Genomic DNA, 21,123 nt, shown 5'->3' with positions numbered 1-21,123 from the left:
ACAAATTTTAAAATTAGTGACTCCTTTTGGTTGCAGTAATTGAGCTACTTGATAATTAATCCATCATAGATATAACTAGGGTGGGTTATAGAAGATCATTAATTAGCACTCACCAAAAATATGTAAAATAATTTATTTATAACCTAGAAGCATCTCCAATGGTGTTAACTATAATTAGTTGACTAAATTGGACCTGTAAGATAATATATAAAATTTGTTGAACGGTAGGATATTGTACTTCGATGATATTGGTTAGTTATATTTTAAAAATAGTATGTTATTAAAATTTTATGTTTTTATAAATAAAATATATTACTTCAATATTGCAACAAATGATTAGAAATCTTTTTACAGATTTCTTACAGGTCTGTAATGGTTCAACAAATATAGCAAATATTAAGATGTTAGCTATATTTATAAATAAATGGAATGTACCGTTGGAGAATGATTTTTTTTATATAATCTCTATATTTTTTATTTATAATATGTATTAATGATTTTTAGTTAGGTGTAATATATAGTTAGAGATGCTCTAATACACAAAGTTAATTTTTAAATTTGTTATATAAAAAATGATGATCCAGCCAAACAAATATTTTTATCGAATTTCTTATAATTTTTAGAGATAATCACTAAAATATCACTTTTTGTCCTAGTCTACCCACCAGATAAGTTAAATCGTGCAACTTGTTTGTTGTATTGCAAAAATGAGGTGATGCGCATTTCTGTCATGCCTATTAGGGGATAATATGCATTTTTTCGATGTGTATCAGTGATAAGTAATATATAGATGCGTATTAGGGGATAATATGTATTTTTTCGATGTGTATCACCGTTAATGCGACAAATCAAATTGTGCATCACCCGGATATCGCAAACGAAACTGCATGTTCAGACAAAATTGCGCATTACTGAATACTGCAAACAAAACTGCATGTTCGATAGGTATTTTGGATCAAAATTTTGAATAATGCTAGGCATGGTTATGAAAATAAAAAAAATATGCCACAATTTTTGTGCATATTATAATCCAACATATTATATAGTATCTTTAGGCGTGCTTGGTGAAACAACGGGGTCTAACTATAATCATAGTTTGTTGATTGAAGAAAATAATATTATGTATAGAAATTATCAAAAATATTATTTTATCTAATTTTTTTTGTAATTTTACGATTTTTTTTAAAAAATTGTAAAAATACGGTTTATAACCAAAAGCAACTATATATGCAACTTAACTGAAAAAGTTCAAAAAAAAATTTAGTTGCAATTGAGATTGTATCGGGTTATATTTGAGCTTGTATCTGGTTGAATGCTGTCGGTTGCAAAATCTTATTTTTGCAAAAATAATTGTAAAATCGTATTTTTACACATTAAAATTAAAAAAAAAGATCGTATTTTTGCAAAAAAAAAATGTATGTTTTAAAAAAATCTAATGTTCTAAAAATCGGACAATTAATAGATTAATCGGGATTCAGAAGGATTTCGTCTCGATTAATCGAAAATCGGGTCAAGGTGCATTCTTTTAAAAAATATATCAAAAGTCGGCTAATTCAGTTAAAAATCGGTCAGTTCCGGTCAAAAATTCAAAATAATAATTAATATTTAATAATAGTGTATTGACTTATATTGACTATCATATCCCCCTAAATCCTAATATTTAATAATTGAACAAGTTTCTTCAATTAAATTACTCTTATTCATCCATCACAATCTCCTTTGCTTGATTTTCTATATAATTAATTTTAGCAAATTACGAAGTTATATCTTATTTATATATATTAGTCAGTGTTCCAGAAATCGCTAGGCATGCCAGGGCGGTGAGGTACCTTCGAGAGATTAATCGGCAAGTCGGAGATTAATCGGACCGATTAATCGGAACATTAATCGGAAGAATATAAATATTATTTTTAATTTTTATAATTATATAATGATCAATATGTCAAATATTTGTTTGAAAAAAGAAATTAGAATGATATTAAACAATATCTACACATTTGACATGCGTTATATACTAATTATTGAGTTTACAATATTAACTATATTTTAATTCACACTTTTAAATTAATTATAATATGTTAATTTTATATTTTAAGTGAGGAAGTAAATATATTTGATTACTTGTTACTTATTACCAATACTTTATATTAGAAATTGACATGATATTGTGTGAAATTATGAAATTAATGAATTAAATTATTAAAAGGTAAAAAAAATATTTTTTTTAATTATTTTCCGCCTAGACTGCCTAGGACCGATTTTTGACCGCCTAGCCCGCCTAATCCCGATTTTGACCCGATTTTTTGAAAAAACGCCTAAATCACCGCCTAGGTCCGAGTCGGGGCGTTTTACCACCGCCTAGTGCCTAGGCGCCGCCTAGGCGGCCGCCTAGGCGGCCGCCTAGACCGATTTTTAGAACACTGATATTAGTCAGTAACTTTCGAACTACTAAATAGTTAGTATTAATTATTATGCATAAATCAACTATCTAAAAAAGGTATAAAACACTTAAATATCAAGTATGAACTAATAAAAAGTGATATTATTTTTGTAATATTTATGAAAGGTTAATGAAATTTAAATAGAATTATTTTATTATTTAATTAATAAATTATTTTTGATTAATACTCTGATAAATTGATCCGATTAATCACTCTGATTAATCACTAAAAGATATCTTTACCAAACAATATGACTTCTAGAACACCTCTAATATATATAATATATAACAGGAAAGAAATCAACATGAGAAGGAAAATGTTGTAAAATATTTTAAGAGATACTCGCCTTATTTTAACAAAGGTACGAGTCTATATGATTATGTTACAGATATGGAGAAATGCTTAAATCGAATGAAAATTTGTGTCTGTGATGAGTGTGCAATTCTACCCTGGACTCCGGGAGATCTAGGTGTATCTACAAATGGAGGGTTAAAGATTAGGAGTATAATTAATGGCCTAGAAGGATTTAGGATATATTTAGTAACTTAACTCCACAATTGATGCTATATTCATTGGAGATAATTACTAGAATCAGGGTGCAAATATCTAAATTGTATGTTCATAATCATCAATTAATCTATTAATATTAATATATATAATGATGAAAACTTTGTACACTATTTTAATAAAAGATATATACATGCATTGATTTGGATGTGATGAGTTCTGTTTTTTATCTCTTCTCTCCATCAAAGAGTGGAGAGAAGAGAGAATCTAATAAGAAAAGAGCTGGTTTTCGTTATACGATGGGAAACTGCATCCAAAGGCCTCATGATATAGCCATTGATGATGTTCCAACCGTTACCGCGCAGCCATCTCACCCTCCTGGTAATATTATACCTATGTCTGTGTTTCTCTCTATATATATGCTAGTGATCAAATAGAAATTTATCACTATTTTTCGTTAATGTCTTGTATCTGTTTTTAAGCAAATCACTATGTTTATAGAGTTTTGTTTGTGTTGGATGACATCATTAAAAGTGGTACAATCTGATTATGGATATTGCATTTAATCTAACAATGAAGGACATGACCTTGTTGATGAGGCTGGAGATTCTGACCAAATGGTCAAGATGGAACTGCGTGTGTGCTAATTTATTAGTATCTTTGAATGATCTCGTTAAAAGAAACACATTCTTGGTAGATGGAGGGAGAGTTCTCTAATCACGAACAGCAGAACTTATTTAGGGGGTCAGATTTTAATAATCTGGAATGAAGAATAGCCATGTACTACTACATATACATAGATAATTAGACATTTGATTGTTTGTGGTATAACTAGCCAGAGTTTGCACGTTGTATACACTGAATCAGTTTTTGGTTTCCAGGGACGGTAGAAAATTCTGAATGTACTAGTCATCCTTTGCCTACGCCATCTAAACCTTTAGCGGCTTCCAACAAGAATGATAAAACCCGAGTTTTGCCTATTCCAAGGCCTGAGAGTGAAATATTATCTTCTCCGCATTTGAAATCCTTTACATATACTGAACTCAGTAATGCCACTAGAAACTTTCGAAGTGACTGTCTTCTTGGAGAAGGTGGTTTCGGTGATGTGTACATGGGGTGGTTAGACGAGGAAGCACTTACTGCTGCCAAGCCTGGAACAGGAATGGTAGTTGCTGTAAAGAAGCTCAAGCCTGAAGGGTTCCAAGGTCATAAAGAGTGGTTGGTGGGTTTTTGCCTAAATTAATTTCTTCTATTCTCACTTTTGTGTATCATTAACTAATGACTAGATTTTTGCAGAGTGAGATAAATTATCTTGGCCAACTCAATCATGAAAATTTGGTCAAGCTCATTGGCTTTTGCTTGGACGGTGATCACCGATTGCTGGTCTATGAATACATGTCTAAAGGATCCTTAGAGAATCATCTATTTGCAAGTAAGTTAACTAATTCACCAAATTATTTACCTCTAGCACTTTAAAATTTATTTTCATCATTAACAAATTAATGTTTGCTAATCTGTACATATGTCACCTCTTCTGTCTGAAATTCATCAAAAAGAATTATAGGATGTTTTTTGTGTGCACCTAAAAGATACTTGTGTTTGTCAATCAACAGTGTGAGGATTACAATTGATTTATACAGAAAAGGGATTAAGAAGGAACAAATAAGCATATATTAAGGTGTTTGGCATACAAATGTTATGATCAGTGTAGACACCCCGACCAAAATACATTCACCGGAAGATAGACTTGTTTTAAGCTATACAAAAATACTTGTAAAACGAAGATATCTGTTGCTCCAGATGGCTTAATCAATTATTTCTAGCACCGTAATATTTGTTATTTTGTGATTATGGCACCTTTCCAGTCTAAATTCATCAAGGGCAATTCTCTGACATGGGGGTGCATGCCAAGGAAGACATTATTTGTGAAATTTTACACATTCTATGAAAGGGATAAAGGTAAATGTACAACAGACATATCAGATTTGTGAATAATTTAGACATAAAAGGTGTTAGAGGTACAAACGAGCAAGCATTAGGGTGATGGGATACAAATTACATGTTACCGAGCTAGAAATATAATTGATTAAACATTAAGTTACAAGTGGTATATTACATAGTTCTCTAACTTTAGTACTAGCAGATAGCATTTGATGAATAAGTAAATACGGTACCACATATCTACCAGAAGAGAGACATATTTTTAAGCTACACATGTATGAATGTTTTGTTAAGTTTAAATCTGTCTAATTTTCAGGGAGTGGAAGACCTCTGTCATGGGATATAAGATTAAAAGTTGCAATTGAGAGTGCTCGTGGTCTTTGTTTCCTGCATCAATCTGACCCTCAGATTATTTTCCGTGATTTTAAGGCTTCCAATATTTTGCTAGATTCGGTATGCTAAGTACAATATTACTTTCGTTTTTAGTGGTCTCTTGCATCCTATATTTCCCTTCAAATATTAATCTGGCTTACTTTATATAGTCCTATTTCACCTCAGAAGTGAAATCAATATTCATTGAAGGTCCTATAAAAGATGTGATGTGATGTTCTGTTCTGTTGGATAATAATCCTATTAATCAGATTAATAATATGTAACTAATGCAGGAATTTAATGCAAAGCTTTCAGATTTTGGATTGGTGAAAGCTGGTCCAACAGGTGATATGACTCATGTAACCACCCGAGTCTTCGGTACAGAAGGTTATGCAGCCCCAGAGTATTGTGCCACAGGTCTACTTTTCTGTTTGCATTATAACTAAGTCATGTCATTAATAGCAATTAGCAAATAACCGCGTAAAGGTTATGCAGCCCCATAATATTGTGCCACAGGTCTACTTTTTTGCTTGCATTTTAACTAAGTCACAGCCCCATAAGAGCAAAGCCAATGGTGTGCTAAATATAAGTGTAGCTATTGCTATAATTTAACATGAAAAAAGTACATTTTGGTGCTAAAATAGCACCATGTCTCCAATGGTTTGTTCTAAATCTTGTTTTAAATTTAAATAACTTCCAAAATATACTACACTTTTGATTACAAATTTACCTACCTTCCAAGTACCTCACACTTTTAATTTCCTATTTCATCCATTTCTCCTCTTTTTTTAACTTTTTGATGAGTTGGCAATTATAGAACAATGCTATATTTTGTGCTAAATTTAGCACAAACTATAGCATTGTGCTATTTTAGCACAAAATTTAGCACACCATTGGATTGAGATTTTTTACTTTTTGTTCTATATTTTAGCTATAGCACAAGATATAGCACATCACTGGACAACCCCGTAATAGTTATACTTGCAGAAGATAACATCCATCTTTGGTTAGTATCCTTTGTGAAGGGATAGATCGTGATCTCATCAAATTCTATGAAGTTCACGCTTAGACTTCAGCTACAGAATCTTAAGTTCTTTGGGATCAGAGTCCACAAATTTAGTTATAGGTGTATTATCTTAATTCATTAGAATCCATCCCTAAGATTTCATCAAAGTCCCTACTTTGGGGGCTAAATGTATTAATATTGCAATTAAAAACTTTTCTAATTCAATAGTTCAAAATTTTGAAAATTTGCCTAGAGTCATTGTCTATGCTCAATTGTACTATTTTAAACGTTCATCGTCGCTTGTCATAACATAAAATATAATGAAAGATAGTTTAATGTAAAATTGAGACCTCGTAGAACTTTTGCAATATACAGTATACTATATTACCACACACTAATGCATTTATCTTCTTGGTGTTATGATTGGGACTTTTCTTACCCTTTTCATTAAGCATAGAAATGTTCATGTAAATATCATTTTCTTATATTACATCCTGGTAATCTCATTTTGTTATAAGCCCAAGCTTGCCCAACTCCATTGCTTTCTCTAGTTAGGAATTGATCCTCATGTCAGTATTTCTTAATCTTTTCCAATGCTTTTATTTATTTTGTTAAACAGGTCGGCTCACTACAAGGTGTGACGTCTATAGTTTCGGAATAGTGTTGCTGGAACTCCTAACAGGACGTTTTGCTGTCGATAGAAGTAGAGCTGGTCCAGAGCAGAAACTGGTAGACTGGGTAAGGCCACAGCTACCCGACAAGCGCAAGCTATTTCGAATCATGGACTCGAAGTTAGAGGGTCAGTATTCCCGGAGAGGAGCTTATGTGGCTGCAAATCTTGCATTACAATGTGCTCATATTGAACCCAAATATCGCCCACAAATGTCAGAAGTGGTGTATATTTTAGATAAGATCCCACATATGAAACGCTCTCTTTCACGGTCATCTTCGATTGACAGCAGCGATGAAGCATCTGACCCCCTCTCGCTGTCTGAGGCCACATTATATAAACATTCTCATGCAAGGTCTCAACGTGATGCAAGGTCTCAACATTCAAAAGTATCTCCTTGCCCAAGTCACCAAACAGAAAAATTGCCAAAAGGAACTCCATTACCAGCTCAACGTACAATGTCAACCAGATCAGACGGGGCTGTCTTCACGCGAAGATAAATAAGAGTTTGTTGATGATAAAATTTGTAGTTTTACAATGTAGATTTGACCTCTTCTCATCAATCTATTACTTAAAAATTTAAACCCCATTTTACCCAAATGGCTTATGCGGATTGTAAAAAGTTGAAGAGTTGATCTACAAGTAATAGGGCTATTCTTACTCCTCATAATTGTCTCGATTATCTTTACTCCTTATGTTCGATAGAATATTGTATAGTGTAAATTTCAATTCAAAATTTACCTTCTCTATTTGAAGATGATCTTTAGTAAAAGATCAAACTTTAGATAGCCAGGAACTATGGCTTAGCCTGCCTCTCCAATCTCAAATTATTGGTACATATATGTGTGCAACGTGAACCACCTTAGTTGTCATATTCTGTTATAACTAACTCTTGTCTTGTAGATAGATAGTGTGCTAATCTATACATACATGTATATATAGCTTAACCTTGAGCATTTGTAAATAATCTTCATCAGATCATTTCAATACAATTCTCTAAGCTTCTTGATCACAGATTGTAACACAAATAGACAATAAGATATATATAGCTTAACGATGAAATAGCTCTCAGACGTAGGGGTGTTCATGGGTCGGGTTGGCCGGGTTGGAGGCGTTTTTACGATCCAATCCAATTAAATCGGTTTGAAAATTTTCGACCCAACCCGTAAAATATAAAATCGTAAACCAACCCTACCCGTCGTACATCGGTTTGGGTCGGGTTGGGTTGGTTTGAACGGATTGAATGATTATATAAAAAAAAAAGTTTCAATGCCATATATAATTGATAATTTCGAATAGTAGAACTTACGATTATAGCATTATTCTTTAAATCTGATTAAATTGAAATTTTAGTAATGTATATCATGTCGTAAATCATATACACATACACAAAATATAACTATAAATGAAAATAATTATATTGTATAATGTACAATTGCATATAATATATAAATTATATTTAAATTATCGAACGAGACTTAAGTTAAATCGGGTTGGGTTGGGTTGGCCGAAAAAAACTTGAACCCGTACCCAACCCATTTAATGCAGTTTGAAATTTTTTTAACCCAACCATGGATCGGGTTTTTTTAAAACGGTTTAATCGGCCTAAAAGAGGGTTGAGTTGGGTCGGTTTAATCGGGTTGACAAACCCATGAACACCCCTACTCAGACGTGCTAAACTTTTCTTAATATGCTTAATTTTTATTTAAGTAACTGGAATCTGCGCAAAATAGCAGATTCATCATTTCAATTATTTATTCAATTGCACAAACATACAAAGAAGCTCAAATATAACCACCATTAGCACAAAACATGCCAATAAGCTCAAACAAAACCACCATTAGCACAAAACATACAAAGAAGCTCAAACATAACCACCATTAACTCTAACAACTTGACCATTAACCCACCCTCCTTCCTCACTAACCAAAAACCCGACCACCGGAGCCACATCCTCCACTTCCCCTAACCGTCCCAACGGACACTCCGCGATAGTTCTCTCCACCATTTCCTTCGTCTTCCCTGCATAAAACATCTCCGTCGCAATCGGCCCCGGAGCCACACAATTCACCGTGATCCCCTTCCCTTTCATCTCCTTCGCCATGATTTTCACCATCGCCTCCACCGCCGCTTTCGACGCCGCATACGCCCCGAACCCCGGCTTCAATCCACCAACCATCGATGACGTCATACACACAATTCTCCCGCCAAAACTCAACCGTTTGGCGGCCTCTTTGCAACAGAGGAACGCGCCACGTGTATTGACACGAAACGTGTGGTCGAAGTCATCTAAGCTAGTGTTGAGTACAGAAGAGTAAGTGGAGTCGAGGACGCCAGCTGAGTTGACTAGGATGTGGATAGGCGAGTTGAAGGATGACTCGGCCGTGTCGAAGAGGTGGATGACTTGGAGCGGGTCGGAGATGTCGGCTTGGACTGCGACGGCGCGTGGAGATGAGGAGGATGAGTTGATTTGAGTCGTGAGGAGATTTGCTTGAGTTGAGTTGGAAGTGTAATTGATGATGAGTTTGGCACCGAGTGAGGCGAGGTGGAGTGAGATGGCTCGCCCGATTCCTCGGGAGCCGCCGGTAACGATTGCGACTCGGTCTTGGAGCTTGAGGGGAGATGGTGGAGGAGGTTGTGTGGCGCTTGCTTCTGCCATGGATCTACAAAGTGAAGATAACGAAATTTCTATTTTTCTATCCTCTCATCTAGGTCAGTAGGCCCAAGCCAGTCCCAATAAATAAAGCATAATAAAGCATTTCCATTTTGGGAAGTACAAAATTGATTCCCATGATCGTGTCAGGAGTCCTTGAATTAATATTTTGATATTTATGTTGTCACGATATTTCGTACTCGGTCCGGCCCTCCCAGCTGTTATCGTTTCTGATAGGGTATCCGACACGCATTTTAAGATAAATAAAAAATATAACTCTATAATTTTTTTAAAAAAAATTCTTTTTCTGAATAAAAGTTTAAACATTCTATTTTTATTCAGAAAAAGAAAATTTTTAAAATAAATTATAAAACTATACTTTATATTTATCTTAAAATACGTGTCAGACACTCTATCAGAAACGATAACAACCGGGAGGGACGGAGGGAGTACATGTTTAAACTTTTATTCAGATTTTTTTTTTAAAAGGTTATAGAACTATACTTTTTATTTATCTTAAAATGCGTGTCGGACACTATCTCAGAAACGATAACAATTGACCGGGACTGAGGGAGTAATTATTTTATACTCCCTCTGTCCTTAAATACTTTTCCCATTTGTATCGGACACGTTTGCCAATGCATGTTTTTAATTGTTAATATCTTCAATTTCGTATTAGTATTGAATATAAAATTTCACTGTATTAAAATACTCGTAAGCATGAATATAACAAGATTACTCATGACTATGTTTGATCTTATAGATTAACCGTAAATAAATAGTCAATCATTTAACGTGAACAGTGACAAAAGTCAAAATGGGAAACGTATTGTGGTAAGGAGGGGGTATTGATTTTGGGTTACCTACTATTAGTCTGAACATTCAATTTTCAATGAATAATATTTTGTTCATTTTTTGTTTCTTGTTATTTTTATTTTTTGTTAATTAGGTGTTTGTATTACTTTGGTGAATAGTTTATTATTTTTGATGTGTATTGATTAATTTACTTGATAACATATTTGTTGAGAACATGTATTCAACGGTTTATTGATTAATTTATTGGTTGATGTTGTTTTCGTTAAGAGAGTTTTTTAATTTATATGGAGATGTCAAATAACATGCTAAACTTCAAGGACTAAAACTAAAGAAAGATGAAACAATGACAACATATTGGCACTAAACCAGTGGCATATGAAGTAGAGGATATATGCAACAAAAATATGTGGCAACAGATTTTTGGATAATACAAATTGAATTCAACATTTCTGCCGAACAACCATGACATTACACACATGACTTATACTTACAAAAACGTAATTAACATACATACATATAATTATATAGTATAACATTATACCAGATTTTTAACTGCTAATTTACTGATCAATGGCACTGTTGATTAAAGCACAATGTGGAGTAAAGCCACTCTTCGATGGCCACGGATTGTTGATCGGATTCGAACCCAGATATCAATTTCATTTGTGTAAATTTAAGTTTAATGCAACTACTTCTAGGTTACTTTCTTCGTTTTCATCGTCTATATCCTCATCAAATGATGATTTTAAGCTCAAGGAAGAAGATGTTAATAGTGGTGATGACAGCTACTGTAATGTTGGTTATGATCTGTTTTTCGATGATCGGGATTATGTTCGAGACGAATTGTCTTGTTTTCGAGGTTTGGTCTTGGATGTCTCTTACAGGTTTGTAGTGATTGTGTATTTCTTATCCTCTCATTTTTTGATTTATATTTGCTATGTTTATAATGTTTGTTGTTTCAGGCCTATAAATGTTGTCTGCTGGAAACGTGCCATCTGTTTGGAGTTTATGGACAAGGTTCAATTTGTTATCTGTGTATTAACTTCAATTACCTTTGCTATTAGTAAATGTGTCAAGTTACAGATACTCCACTTGTTGGTTTTTATGATATTACTTGATTTCTACGATTACTGTCTATATGTTTTATTTTGAGCAAATTATTGTCCTAATTTACACTTTACACTGAATTGATCATTAATAATCTTGTACAATAGAGAACTCGTAGTAATATTGATTGCTTGATAGGGATTTGTCCTCGGTTATAATCTTTGTGATATTCAATATTTAAATCTGGACTGCTTTTCTTTCCTGTTCTGTTGCATATACTTGGGAGAATACGCTAATATTTTTAGTTGAAGTAAAGGTTTTGTGTTTTACAGGCTGATGTTCTGGAATATTATGACCGGACCGTCAATTCTCCTAGCGGATCCTTCTTTATACCTGCAGTTTTAAGGGTATTCACTGCTATAACACTACACAACCACCACTACTTTAACTGCTTTTGTTCACTCGATTTCTATATGTCAAATTTTCTGATTTTTTCTAATCCTCATGGCATCTGTAATGAAGAATAATATTTTAAATGATACTGGTTGGTTTCTTCTTCCAGGTACCACATCTGTTGCAAGCTGTCAAGAGAAGAAGAATAAGAAGTACCCTCAGTCGTAAAAATATCCTTGCTCGGGACAGTTTTACTTGTCAGTAAGTAGTCTTCACATACTATCATTTTTAATTATTGTGAACATGGCAACTTTATCATGTGCTGTCTTTGTTTGTCTCTTTTCTATTCAACTTATAGAAAATTTCAGAACTTATGTGGTTAATTCGACAATCATTACATATGACACTATAGAAATTCTCAGTTGTCTAGAATCTGTAAGAAGCTTCTCGAATTACCAAATTACTTACAAACCTTCTTGGATGTGCAGAAGAATTTCCTGTACCCAACCGATTGCCATATTTTGCACTAGTTTCTCTTCAAGAAACTCCGCTTCTCATATTTTACTTGTTGAACAAACTTGTACGTTTTCCTGTTTTCCATTTAGTTGAGAGGATAAATCTTGCAGCGACGCGTGCTTATCATCACATACTCTTCCTGTTTGTAAGGCGGACTATGACCGTATTATTTCCTTGATATATTTATCTCTTCTTTCTTTCTATTTCCTTGATAGAAAGGTATAGTTTCCTGTGTTCAAATAAGTTGATAATAAATTTTGCAAAGATCTGTTGCTCTAGGATCATATACTAATATCTCTTTTCAGGAGCCACTATAAATTAGTTTTTTAAAATTTTCCTCTACTGCCTGTTCTTTTAACATATTTAAGTGTCTTGTTTTAATTTTTTGGTTACTTTTATATGAAAGATTTTGGTATCCCGAATTAGGTGAAAACAAAAAGAAGTATAGTATATAGAGATTACAAATAGATAGATTTTAAGGGGAATCAGGCAACTTATAGAGTGATTAAGAGGCAGATGATAGTGGAAATTTTTGGAGAGAGATATAACGAAACCTCATTATTTGAGATTACTATGAACTGGCTAATATAAAGTAATTATAAACTGCAATTCTTTCTATCAGATAGGGACACTATTCCTTCTATAAGAGCTGGTCAGCTGTAGTAATGTAGCTTGGTCTGACAAATTCTTTGCTCGTGCAGGTTCTATTATATTATATAGCATTATAGATCATTATACTCTCTTATTTCATGTGACACCTCTTTGAAACAGGTACTGTTCTTCGAGTGAAAACCTGACAATCGACCATGTAGTTCCAACTGCGAGAGGTGGGGAATGGACTTGGGAAAACCTGGTATGTCAATGTAGTATCTATCCATAAAACGTGTTTTGTTCCATATTTTTAAGCTTTTAATAGCTATCTTGATGAATAAATTAATATGTCTATAATGCTGGTCATCTAGTTTATCCTTCCATCAACCTTCTAAAATAATAGGAAACTGCCCACTTTTAAGTTTTTGTGGATGGACAAAACTGATCTTTTAACAGAAAAAGGCACTTGCAATATTTTTGCACAATATTGTGTTTGTAGATTCTAAAAAAATTAGTCATTAATGTGACATATGATACTGAATTCTTCATTACCATTTCATCATTATCATTTTTATAAAGTCTTATCACCCATGTCTTTTGGCTGACAGGTTACTGCATGTTCCCGTTGCAACAATAGAAAAGGTCAAAAGATTTTAGAGGAAGCAAACATGAAACTGAATAAGATTCCCAAGGTGATAATTAGTTTTCCTTAACAGTAAAATCATCAAAACTTTATTTATCTGCCTGTATTAAATTTTTGAAACCTTAAAGAAGTAGGACATCCAGGTTGACCAACAGAGAGTATTTGCTGCGATGAATTTAGATTTGAGTGATGCCACAGTGTGGCAGTACATAAGAAGGTTATAGATGTAGGACACTAGTTGAACCCTTTCCATGTTTATAATTAAGGGTGACAAACTGACAATAAATTTAGCAATTTTGGTCAAATTGTAGTCTCTTTTTCACCTTGCAGATGTACACATGTTACTCATATGGGAGACCTATGTTATCTACTTAATACTAATTTATTTTTATCAACGATCATACTAAATTTTTTATATCAGTACAAAAACTAGTGGGTACTATAGAAAATTCTGATAGCAACTTTACACAGATTACTGATTATTATGGGCTGGTATCATGCAGTCTGTTTTGCTTTCGAGACTGCATAAATCTATTCGAAATATGATATAAGAAACTCCCTTTTCTTCTTCAAATTAAAAACGAACGTTAAATTCTACAGGTGAAGAGAAATATCTTGAGGGACTAGCCCAGCGAATAGCGATATGACATGTTCAACTATAGTATGAAATAAGTTATATTCTTATAAATAAGATTAAAGTGAAGTCAAGATAAAACATAAATTTGGTACCCGAGAACAAATTGTCGTGGTTTTTTTTGTTTTTCTACAGTAGTAAATAAATATATTTCAACCATCTTTTGGGACATTCATCTGCTTGACATTTATAGATATATTGAAGAACTAGGTGTGGTATAGATTCCATGTCTAGAAAATAAAGTCACTGCTGTCATTTATAAACATGGACATCTAGGTTTTCCAGTTTTTATACTGTAAGTTGCAAGCAGAAGATTTGGGGTTTAAGCCGTCATATATATATATAAAGTATAATAATGTAATGAGTTGATTAGCAATAAGTATAATCATCCTGCCTTCTTTTGTTTTTTCAGGCGCCGAAAGACTACGACATAATTGCCATTCCCTTGACATACAGTGCGATACAGATGCTGAAAATAAGAAAGGAAACGCCAGAAGAGTGGCAAGAATACCTAGCATAGCCATCATCATGTTAACAAATCAACACAGGGTCATGTGTACATTTTCGTATTACATATAGAGTAACTTTAAGACTTAGTATCATCTGAGCATCTTACTTTTATTACATGCTGTTCCATGTTTTAAAAGAGCTAATTGTATAATTTGGTTTAAGGATTTGATGTCTAATTTCTAATGGTTTGACATGTATATAAAGTTGTACTAATATTAACTTCTTTTTTTTGTATATATTCAAGTGGCTTTACCTTTTACACTTATTTAAAGAACTCGGTAATTCTTTTAGATATTATGTTTGTTCGAAGACTGATCTTTTTAGTTCCCTGGAATTCTTAAGCATAAGTAAATTAAATGATTCTAATGAGCTTTTCACTTTCCCAATTATGGTGATATTTAATTTCAGGCTCTATCGCCTTCCCTCTTTTTTGGAACATCTTCAAGTAACTTTCCAGAATGTTCTGAATCTTCTGGTACGTGTTCACTGTACGAGCTGTGTGTTCATTAATCCATCTTTGTGCATGATAATATTTATTTACTAGATATCTCCAATTTTATGTGTGTGGCTAAATTTCCATTTTCATATCAGGCTTTCACTCTGTTATCAAGTAATACATGTACAACACGTTCTCTATTTGTTAAATTTACCGGCTTTTAATCTTTGATGATCTTGTAATTGATCCTAAAAAATTACAGCTGTTGTTTTTAGATATTTAATAGACGATTTTTTTACCATTATAATTGCATCGCGGATCATAGAAACAGTTCTGTTTGACATTAACTTACACTTGTGACTTGTGAGCCTCCCGGTAAGGTTGCCATATTATTCCTTTTATTACTTTGTTTATCGAAGTTTTTTTAATATAGAAACAGCATCTAAGTAAGACCCTCGTGAAGGATAATCCCTTGAGAATTTTCGTATCAGGCAGCAATAAAGATAGAGGCTCCATTGTTTTAGCTGCTCTGTGATTTTCATTTTAAATAGTAAATAGAGAAATCGCTTTTATGAAATGTATGGAAATGGTCTGGCATAAAAAGTTGTTCAGTTTATATATACTTAATTATTATATTGAACTGTAAGGTTTTGATTATTTTCGGTCGCAGGAAATATGTGTTGCTGGCTATTAGGTTTCCCACAAACTTATTTAACCATAGATATATTTACCTCGATATAATACTCCAGTTCTTTTGCATATATATTTTTTTAACATATAATTATATTCTTCCAACTTTGAAGTGGGATATACTTTGTAGGTTTGTGTAGACATGTAATGACTTTGATAAGTATGCTGGCTCGAGTTGTACTACATATAAATTACATGTGATGTCAATGACTTCTTTTATTCTAGACCTGTCTGCTGTCTGGTTCTTTATCAAATGACTGCTTGCAATCACAGGAGCACCTGAAATAATTAGGCAGTTGCTATCGAGATAAGTTACTTTATTACAAAGACCAAAACTATTAAACCAAATAACTGTCCGCCTGAAAACTAAACTTTTGCCATCAGTGGTTTAAACTTATTTTAAAATTTAAAATCATAAATTCAAGCCACTCTTTACATGACATATAGCACCAAAGCATTGTGTGTGTAAGGGATATATTTGGCTTTATTGTTTATCAAGCGATATAGTTTTCTCATAGTTGAATGTGTCTAAAATTGAGATGTTCCAATTGACTCCATTTTATAGACATTAGGCCCTTATCATCTATAGATTAGAAGCTTAGGGTGGTTTAGTGGTGTTTTATTGTCTACAAACTAATGGGAACCATTGACGTACATTATATGCACAACGTCATATGTTTCTATACTTAAAGCACTTTTCGAAAGTCTTTAAATACTAGTTTCCTTTCCTCATATTTTTTCTTTATTATCTAGTGATCTTTAACTAGGAACGAAAAGATGTAAAACAATGATATTGGAGTACGTTTGGAATATGGATGATTGAGAAGCATGGCAGTTTGATCCCTGAAGTGAATAATATAAAGCGGGTTTGTAACCTAGTGTCAATAGCTTACAAGTGTCTGTTCTAGGGAGTCTTCCAGAGTGAAATTAGCTTGATATTTACTTAGAATTTCTTGTGATTAGATAGAGTAGTTGGTGATTGAATTATGCTCGATCTAGATTGTTATTCTGCTAAGTTGTTTAAGGATGTTTTCTAATCTTTTAATCTTGATATATTCTTATTTTTATGTCTTAAATTTCATAGGGACACAACTTGTTTGACGGAAAATGCTCCAACCAATTGAAGAACTTGAACCTGTGATTGAAATAGCTAGAATCATTTATATTTTTTTGAGTACAATCTCACTTATTAGTACTATGTTGGTTTTAGTTGTCTTGTTATGTTAATAAATATAATTTAGTTTGTTTTCAGGTGAACCGTTAGTCACGGTTCTAACCCCAATGATTCAATCGAATGATATTCTCTCATGTACTAGTGACTGCACGCTATTAAAGGAGATCAGTAGTTCTTCCTTAGTTTCACCACTGATTTGCTAAAATTATTTCTAGGCAGTTGACAGTTATTGTCTAGTCTGTGGCCTTTTATGGACATTATGTGTACTTATTTCAGTACAGAGCATCAAGCTTAAATTACCGATATTGCTGGATAATTTAACCATGGAAAATTATGTATTAGCCCTGTAGTCTTATTGGAGTATATAATTTTATGGATTTCATAATGGTGTAATATATCCGAAGATTGAAAGTGTCCATATAAGATTATATTCTTCGACCCTAGAACTCTAATTATAATGAAGAGATGATGAAATAAATGATGAATTTGTGTTAATACTAATCACGATTTTGCATATTTCTTCATCTATTGGGTTTTCCATAATGCTAATGTGCTCTTTGAATGGTGGTGGTAAAATTATGTATCACAACTTTAATCTTATGGAGTCGATCTTGATACTATTGCTAGCCTTTCAGGTTTTGTAGCTAACTGCGTCACCCTGAGATCCATTAGTTGGTAATTATATACATATCTATATATTAAATTCGTCAGTTCATATGCTCTGTTCAATTTCTTGCTTTCTTGATCATTCTAAATATTGATTGTTAAATCGATCTGTTTTGGGACCTGGAAACCTGATAGTAGATATGCAGATATATAAGAACAAATCCAAGGTACTGAGATTTACTCCATATGTTTTGCTCACCTTCTATGAGGTATCAACAACTTATTCATACAATAAATGCTATATTTGGTAGTTGGGGCTCATCTATCTGTTACCATAAATCTGAGAGTATTATTGCTCTTCAATATGTTATGCACAAAATTTAGTTACATTGTTTTCTTTCTTTGTTGTTAGATACATTATTGACTAAACCATGTTATGTGCTTGAACAATTCTTGGTTTCCTGTCCTTAAATCCATATAGTAGAGGTCCCAACTCCCAATTATGTATTGCCAGCTGCCTGGGACTATCATTCTTTTTGTGATAGGAATCATACATGAAGTTTAACATTATTGGAAATTTGTATCTTGCACTGACAAAAATGCACACTTGCTACTTGCTAGAAGGAAGAATGATATTTCCATAAGGATATCTTTCATAGTGAAATTCTTTTACTTTGAATCCGAAAGACCCTTACAGAAATAAAGTTTTACTGTTGTGCGTATAATATGTTCCCAAGTGCAAATCCTTTGTATGTAGTACAAACTACTTAGAAGGTTTTATATTAATAGTAGTATGGTTTTGATGTCTATGAAGAGACATATTCAGATTCTGTCAATGTGTATAAAAGAAACGCAGACTCTTACAAATGAGATTGTAAATTTGATTCTGCCGCTGATATAAAAATGAAGGTGGTTTAGACTGAGCTTAAATTCTACTGTCATTTAAAAACCGGTTCTCATTTGATTTATTTCAGTACATTAAGTAGAGATATTGATTGATTCCTCTCCTTTTGAATAGTTTTTTTAATTTGCTTTTGAAAAAAATGGATTCCTGTTGAGCTCAATCTTTACTGTCCTGATGCAGAATAGCAGAAGTAATTACCAATTTCAGAATATCATGGTTCTGGAAATTCGAGAATCTGGCACCATATCGTTAGATATTTTTTGGAATGCAATTATACTGTATGTTTTTCTACACAAAATATGTCTTGGTTTGTGTGCTTCTTACAAGGTCATGGCATTATTCTCTCCCTCACTTGTGAGGAATAGCACTTAGTGCAAGCCTGTAATACAGAAATAGAGTGGCCACTAGACTAGTGGGCCTATCAATTACTTTCTGCATTCAAAAATTTAACAACTGCTTTTACTCCGAGCAAAAGAATATAAGTATATATGTATTTAATTTAAAGTTGAAAACATATGATATACTGTTCTAGTGGAATGATTGAGAGCTCAATTACCTTAATAAGAAATAATGAATCATCAACACAGATTATGCTGTGTATGTGTGCATAAAATTATCAACAGTTTTGTTCTTGTGATGAATTAAGATAGGTGACAAATAAAAAAAAAACAGGGGTATGGGAATGTGGGATTTTTCTTTCATTGATAAATATCGATGGTATTTTGTTTTATAGCTTTTATCTACCGACAGAACAAGTCATTATAAGAACTACAAATCAGTCTAATCTCTCTCTCTCTCTCTCTCTATATTCAATTTAGAGGTTAGTGAAGGTTGTATCCTTTGATTGCGGATATGGACCTTTGTCAGAATATTTCAGTTCCCGGTGATCGATCGCCTGAATATGAACCGAAGCAACTGTTTTCTCCTTGCTCTAAGCTTGGCAGCCTGGATGATATGCTTTCCAGCAACAGTATGGTATGCTTATAAATAGTACTTCTCTATCTCTTCTTGATTGCATAGGGCTGCCACTTCCCAGTGTCACTCTTCATATGTATTTTGCTTCTGTTGTGGTTCTTATTTCTTTAAATTTTTACCTCTTCAAAAATCAAGCTATGCTTTTCTGCAGAAACTCAAGAATGTTATGTTTCTATAGTGCAAGTTTCTGCGATGCAGAATTGCAGACTATGCAGTCAGTTGCCGTAACAAGCCAAACATTACATAAAGGGTCATTAAGATTAAGACGATATTCCTTTTTTTTATTTTCTTGTTTTGCTTAAAAATGCAGGAAGGCGACATAAATTTAGAGTGGCTGTCGATATACGTCGAAGATTGTTTCTCCAGCGCTGGGAATTGCTTACCCTTTGCAGCAGTGACACCCCAAATTGTTGAAAAAACTAGCAGCAGCAACAGTGGCAGTACAATCATTCCTAAGACAGCAGAAGCAGCAGATATAAAGCCTTTGCAATTGGTGAAACCCCAAGGAAGCAGCAAGTCAAGGATCCTACATAAGTTTGTGATACCAAGCAAGGCAAGAAGCAAAAGGACCAGAGGCCCAATTGGTAACAAATCCAGAAGAATCACTAGCCAATTCACAAGCTGGTCCCATCATCTCCAAATGACAAACTCAGACCCTCCTTTGCTTGAACAAGCATATTGGTTAGCTGACAGTGAACTTATCTTGCCCAAAAAGGAGGAAACGAAAGAACTTGATAACGGAAAAATAAAACAGCTGCAGAAGCCGAAAAATGAGGAAGAAAAGGGGGTCAATAATGTGAATACTTTGATGATGGAGAAAGAAGAGGAAATCTGGGGCATCTTAGGAGACAACAATGGGCAGCAGCAGGCAAGAAGATGCACCCATTGTTTATCACAGAAGACCCCACAATGGAGAGCAGGGCCATTAGGTCCAAAGACACTGTGCAATGCATGTGGGGTGAGGTACAAGTCAGGCAGACTGCTGCCTGAATACAGGCCAGCTAAAAGTCCAACTTTTGTTAGCTATAAGCACTCCAATTCACACAAGAAAGTCTTGGAGATGAGAACCATGTCTCATCTTTCCTCCAACTCTTTCTTCCAGTAGTGTGAATGTGGTTCTCCAATCAAAGTTTTAGTCTTTTGATTAAGCCATGGAAAGAATTTGAGTTTATCAAGCATGTGACTAGTATTGAGGAACCGTAATATTTTATTGAATGGAAGTCTTTAGGTTTCTTCTTTGTAGTTCTTTCTCTTGTTTGGTTTCAGGTTTGTCAGTGTTTACTGCTTGGTAAGAATACAGTTGATGAATGACGAAATAGTAATAGGCCTGTGGAAATATCTTTCTTTGTTAAAATTGAACGGATTGAGAGTTTCCAGCAGCTTAAACATGTTACATGACTACTCATCAGCAGAGAAGTGAAACCCGAGTACTTCAATGTTTGGAACACACAGTGCCTTGCTATCATCATAACATACACTAGTGACTAGATGCACATAATTTTGTGTCTAACTAAAAATAAAAGGAAAACTTTTAGTTACGGAATAAAAATTATTGAAAAGATAAAACTACCCCCATGTCAGCACAATAATATAAAGCA

The 21,123-nt window shown here is 33.5% G+C and overlaps 4 protein-coding genes across 5 annotated transcripts; 3 read left to right on the top strand and 1 right to left on the bottom strand.

The window, feature by feature from the left end:
- Window positions 1-2,807: 2,807 nt before the first annotated feature.
- On the top strand, window positions 2,808-7,686 carry LOC141720985 (putative serine/threonine-protein kinase PBL18). Its single transcript, XM_074523705.1, has 6 exons — window positions 2,808-3,329; window positions 3,830-4,170; window positions 4,245-4,380; window positions 5,206-5,342; window positions 5,555-5,678; window positions 6,887-7,686. The coding sequence occupies exons 1-6, from the start codon at window positions 3,161-3,163 to the stop codon at window positions 7,435-7,437; spliced, it is 1,458 nt and encodes a 485-aa protein (XP_074379806.1). The 5' UTR covers window positions 2,808-3,160; the 3' UTR covers window positions 7,438-7,686.
- A 949-nt stretch (window positions 7,687-8,635) lies between these two features.
- Window positions 8,636-9,702, bottom strand: LOC141720982 (NADPH-dependent aldehyde reductase-like protein, chloroplastic). Its single transcript, XM_074523700.1, has one exon. The coding sequence runs from the start codon at window positions 9,594-9,596 to the stop codon at window positions 8,802-8,804; it is 795 nt and encodes a 264-aa protein (XP_074379801.1). The 5' UTR covers window positions 9,597-9,702; the 3' UTR covers window positions 8,636-8,801.
- Window positions 9,703-10,687: 985 nt separating this feature from the next.
- On the top strand, window positions 10,688-15,005 carry LOC141720981 (uncharacterized). Of its 2 annotated transcripts, none has more exons than XR_012574622.1 (7): window positions 10,688-11,290; window positions 11,369-11,423; window positions 11,786-11,860; window positions 12,016-12,107; window positions 12,335-12,426; window positions 13,134-13,215; window positions 13,562-13,645. XR_012574622.1 is itself a non-coding variant. In XM_074523699.1 (7 exons), exons 1-7 carry the CDS (start codon window positions 10,977-10,979, stop codon window positions 14,748-14,750), a joined length of 810 nt encoding a protein of 269 aa, XP_074379800.1. In that variant the 5' UTR covers window positions 10,731-10,976; the 3' UTR covers window positions 14,751-15,005. The 2 variants fall into 2 exon arrangements, 1 of the variants encoding a protein (XP_074379800.1); XM_074523699.1 differs by lacking the exon at window positions 12,335-12,426 and adding an exon at window positions 14,643-15,005 and having other exon boundaries at window positions 10,731-11,290.
- Window positions 15,006-19,106: 4,101 nt separating this feature from the next.
- On the top strand, window positions 19,107-20,767 carry LOC141720980 (GATA transcription factor 5-like). The gene is made up of 2 exons (XM_074523698.1): window positions 19,107-19,525; window positions 19,836-20,767. Exons 1-2 carry the CDS (start codon window positions 19,403-19,405, stop codon window positions 20,628-20,630), a joined length of 918 nt encoding a protein of 305 aa, XP_074379799.1. The 5' UTR covers window positions 19,107-19,402; the 3' UTR covers window positions 20,631-20,767.
- Window positions 20,768-21,123: the final 356 nt, after the last annotated feature.

Source organism: Apium graveolens, chromosome 4 (genome assembly GCF_009905375.1).
Source record: "Apium graveolens cultivar Ventura chromosome 4, ASM990537v1, whole genome shotgun sequence".
In the NCBI taxonomy this organism is placed as follows: Eukaryota; Viridiplantae; Streptophyta; class Magnoliopsida; order Apiales; family Apiaceae; genus Apium; species Apium graveolens.
The sequence above is the reverse complement of the archived record's forward strand: the minus strand, read 5'-3'. Positions and strand labels throughout refer to the sequence as shown.

Bases quoted from the DNA above. Each gene is read 5' to 3' on its own strand.
- LOC141720985 (XM_074523705.1), top strand. From the start codon at position 3,161: ATGAGTTCTGTTTTTTATCTCTTCTCTCCATCAAAGAGTGGAGAGAAG. The intron at 3,330-3,829 runs GTAATATTATAC...TTTGGTTTCCAG, and splicing joins GCAGCCATCTCACCCTCCTG to GGACGGTAGAAAATTCTGAA. The intron at 5,343-5,554 runs GTATGCTAAGTA...TAACTAATGCAG, and splicing joins CCAATATTTTGCTAGATTCG to GAATTTAATGCAAAGCTTTC.
- LOC141720982 (XM_074523700.1), bottom strand. From the start codon at position 9,596: ATGGCAGAAGCAAGCGCCACACAACCTCCTCCACCATCTCCCCTCAAG.
- LOC141720981 (XM_074523699.1), top strand. From the start codon at position 10,977: ATGGCACTGTTGATTAAAGCACAATGTGGAGTAAAGCCACTCTTCGAT. The intron at 12,108-13,133 runs GTAAGTAGTCTT...TCTTTGAAACAG, and splicing joins CGGGACAGTTTTACTTGTCA to GTACTGTTCTTCGAGTGAAA. The intron at 13,646-14,642 runs GTGATAATTAGT...TTGTTTTTTCAG, and splicing joins AACTGAATAAGATTCCCAAG to GCGCCGAAAGACTACGACAT.
- LOC141720980 (XM_074523698.1), top strand. From the start codon at position 19,403: ATGGACCTTTGTCAGAATATTTCAGTTCCCGGTGATCGATCGCCTGAA. The intron at 19,526-19,835 runs GTATGCTTATAA...TTAAAAATGCAG, and splicing joins TGCTTTCCAGCAACAGTATG to GAAGGCGACATAAATTTAGA.